The sequence below is a fragment of the Carlito syrichta genome, unplaced genomic scaffold, assembly GCF_000164805.1.
Source record: "Carlito syrichta isolate Samal-C Ts95f unplaced genomic scaffold, Tarsius_syrichta-2.0.1 Scaffold316208, whole genome shotgun sequence".
NCBI classification, from domain to species: Eukaryota; Metazoa; Chordata; class Mammalia; order Primates; family Tarsiidae; genus Carlito; species Carlito syrichta.
In genome coordinates, this window is record NW_007260304.1 from 446033 (window position 1) to 448684 (window position 2652).

Here is a 2652-nt window from a genome sequence, read left to right on the forward strand (position 1 = left end):
CCCCCATTCCGCCTCACCGTCCCGCCCCCTCCCCCCAAGCTCCTCCCCTTCCGTCTCCAAGACGGAGGGCTTTGGAAGCTCAGCGCCCCGGCGACTTAGCTGCTAGACACCTGTCGGTGCCGCTTGACTCTTCCCAAGAGAGCGGAGACTAGACCTACCTGTCCCAGCGGGTGGACTCGGAGCTTGGGAAGAGCCCGGGATGGCTCCGGGCCCCAGGGGCGCTCGGGGCAGGGTCGCTTTGCAGACACACACAGACACACACACACACAAGCGTGCGCCCCACGCAGGTGGACCGCCCGGCCCGCCGCCCCCTCCCCGTGCCTCTCACCTGCTGCCACGAAGAGGATCCCTGCGCCCAGAATGATGTTCCTCTTGGACTTGTAGACGCGGGAGGCCGCCACGCACACGCCCCCGAGCAGCAGCAGGATGGCGCTAAGGATGGGGAAGATGCTGGAGGCCCGGACAACTCCTGCGGGGGTGGGGGGAGGGGGAAGGGAGCGGTCACACGCGGCCCCTGAGCCCGTGTCCCGGTCCCCACTCCGGCTCGCTGCGCCTCCTGCCTGCTTTCGGGTCCTCTTCTCTCTCGCTAGTTCTCTAATTCTCCCTCTCTGGCTCTGTTCTGTTTTTTGTTTGCCCCATTCTGTTATGTCTTTAAAATGTCCCTATATATCGTCTCCCTCTTTCTTTTTCTTTCTTCCTCGGACTAGTCTTTCTCCTGGCATATCTTTCCCTCTTTATTTATCTAAGCCACACCCCCTATTTTTTCTCAGCTTCTCTGTTGATCCTCTTCTTTTCTCTTTTTCTCCTCGCCCTTCCTTCCCCTTCCTCTCTTTTGCGAATTTCTTTCCCCAGATCTCTCAGTAATGCTCCCCACACCCCCTCCCACTTTCTGCCTCACTCCATCTCTTTCTAGGTTTCTCTCTCTCTCTCCCGCCCTCCTTCTTCTTTTTCTGCCTGGCTGACTTCATCTATTTTTGAGTTTCTCTACTCTTCTTCTCCCCACCCCCCTTTTGCCTGTCTTCGTCTATCTTGGTTTCTCTTCTTCCTCTTCCCCCCCATCAAGCCTGGCTTCATTTATCTGAGTCTCCTGCGCGCTGTCTCCTCTCTCCCTCTCTTTCCCCCCTTCTCTCCGTTCCCTCCTTCCCTCTTCTCTCTCTCTCTCTCCCTCTCTCTCTCTCTCTCTCTCCCTCCGTCTCGGTCTCTTTCCCTGCAGTCCTTTCCTCCCACCACTAAAACCCCAGGCAACCAGATTTTGCGATTTCTGAGCCTGGCTGGGGCCACAGCCAATCATCATTTAGGATTTGCCGCGTTCCCCGGGTAGCTACCAATCGCAACACAGGCTTCCCAGCCAGTTCCTGAGAGTGGCCAGTCCCCGCCGCAGATTGTCCCACAGCCCGGGACGCAGTGACCAATCCCTGCCCGGGCATCTACAGCCTGTCACAGCGCAGATTTGCCGCGAGTGCCAAAAGAGCAAGGCGGCCAATCAACCTCCAGGATCCACCCTCAGCCCTCCCCCAGGTGAGAGGAGGGGACGGGAGGGAGACCACTGAGCCAATCGGGAACCAAAGGATCTCAGCATCTGGACTCTGATTGGCTAGGAAGCGAACCTCTGCGTGTCAATCCAAGTGCCGGGGTCCCAGTTCCTCCTCGGGCCCGGACATCCCCCTCTTCCCCACTGTCTGTCGGGGACCCCCACGTACGGAGTAGATACTCCGCGCTGTCATGATCGTAGTCCGTGTCCTCCGGGAAATGATTGATCTTCACGCAAACGCCTCTTTTCAACCCTGGAGGAGGGAGGAGGGGTGGTAGGGGTGGAGACTTCAGAGGTTGGGGGTAGAGCAACCCCAGTGAGAGAGGACCCCTCCCCACCCCCAAGCCCCTTCTCTGGGCTGCTTGGGAGACGGGAAGTCCTGGCTCCTGAGCCCGTCTCGTGATCTGGGACAAACATTTAACCTCTCTGGTCTGTTTCCCCACCTGTTTAAGAGAGAGAGAGAGAAACCCAAAGGCACTCATCACGAGGACTTTTGCCCCTTGAGCGGGGCTTCGTTACTCAACCACTCTGAACTTCGGCATTCCCCTCTGTAAGAAAGAGGATGTTGGCTTCGACAATGTCAAGGCGCCTTTCAAACTCTAAACTTGTTGAGAAGTAGGAAAACGCGTGCGAGGGGGAGGCTACGGAGGGTGAGGACTACATTTCCCATGAGACCCTGCGAAGTCTTGAGTCCAATTGTGAGGAGCGCGACCCCAGTGCGTCATGGGAGATGTAGTCTCTTGAGTACCGCGTAGAGAGTGGTAACTCAGTTTCTTTCCACAAGGAGCCTGGAACCCTCTGGAGAGAGAGGGAGTGGTGGAAGAACGTAGAACCACGCGAGGAGATTAGTGGGAGAGGCCTCTAGGAGTCATGCAGTCTCACCCCTTCCTCCGTCCCAAAATCCTCCTAAGATCCTCATCTTCACTTATCTTCTCATCTTTGGGGACAGTTTCTGTTTTACTACCTCGAGAATGTAGCTAGAGAAAATACATAGGCTGGGCACTTGGCTCACGCCTGAAATCCCAACACTTTGGGAGGCAGAGGTTGGAGGATTGCTTGAGCCTAGGAAGTGGAGACCAACCAGGACAACATAGTGAGATTTTGTCTCTACAAAAAATTAA

General features: G+C 56.5%; 1 protein-coding gene across 1 annotated transcript in view; it reads right to left on the reverse strand.

Annotated features, from left to right (window-relative positions):
- CACNG8 (calcium voltage-gated channel auxiliary subunit gamma 8) overlaps nucleotides 1-2450 on the reverse strand; it is a 7403-nt gene extending 4953 nt beyond the window's left edge. The window contains exons 1-3 of the mRNA XM_021706908.1: nucleotides 2414-2450; nucleotides 1701-1784; nucleotides 329-469 (exon numbers count right to left, since the gene is read on the reverse strand). Coding sequence (XP_021562583.1) covers nucleotides 329-469; nucleotides 1701-1784; nucleotides 2414-2450 — 262 coding nt within the window. The remainder of the gene's footprint in view (nucleotides 1-328; nucleotides 470-1700; nucleotides 1785-2413) is intronic.
- Between the last annotated feature and the right edge of the window lie 202 nt (nucleotides 2451-2652).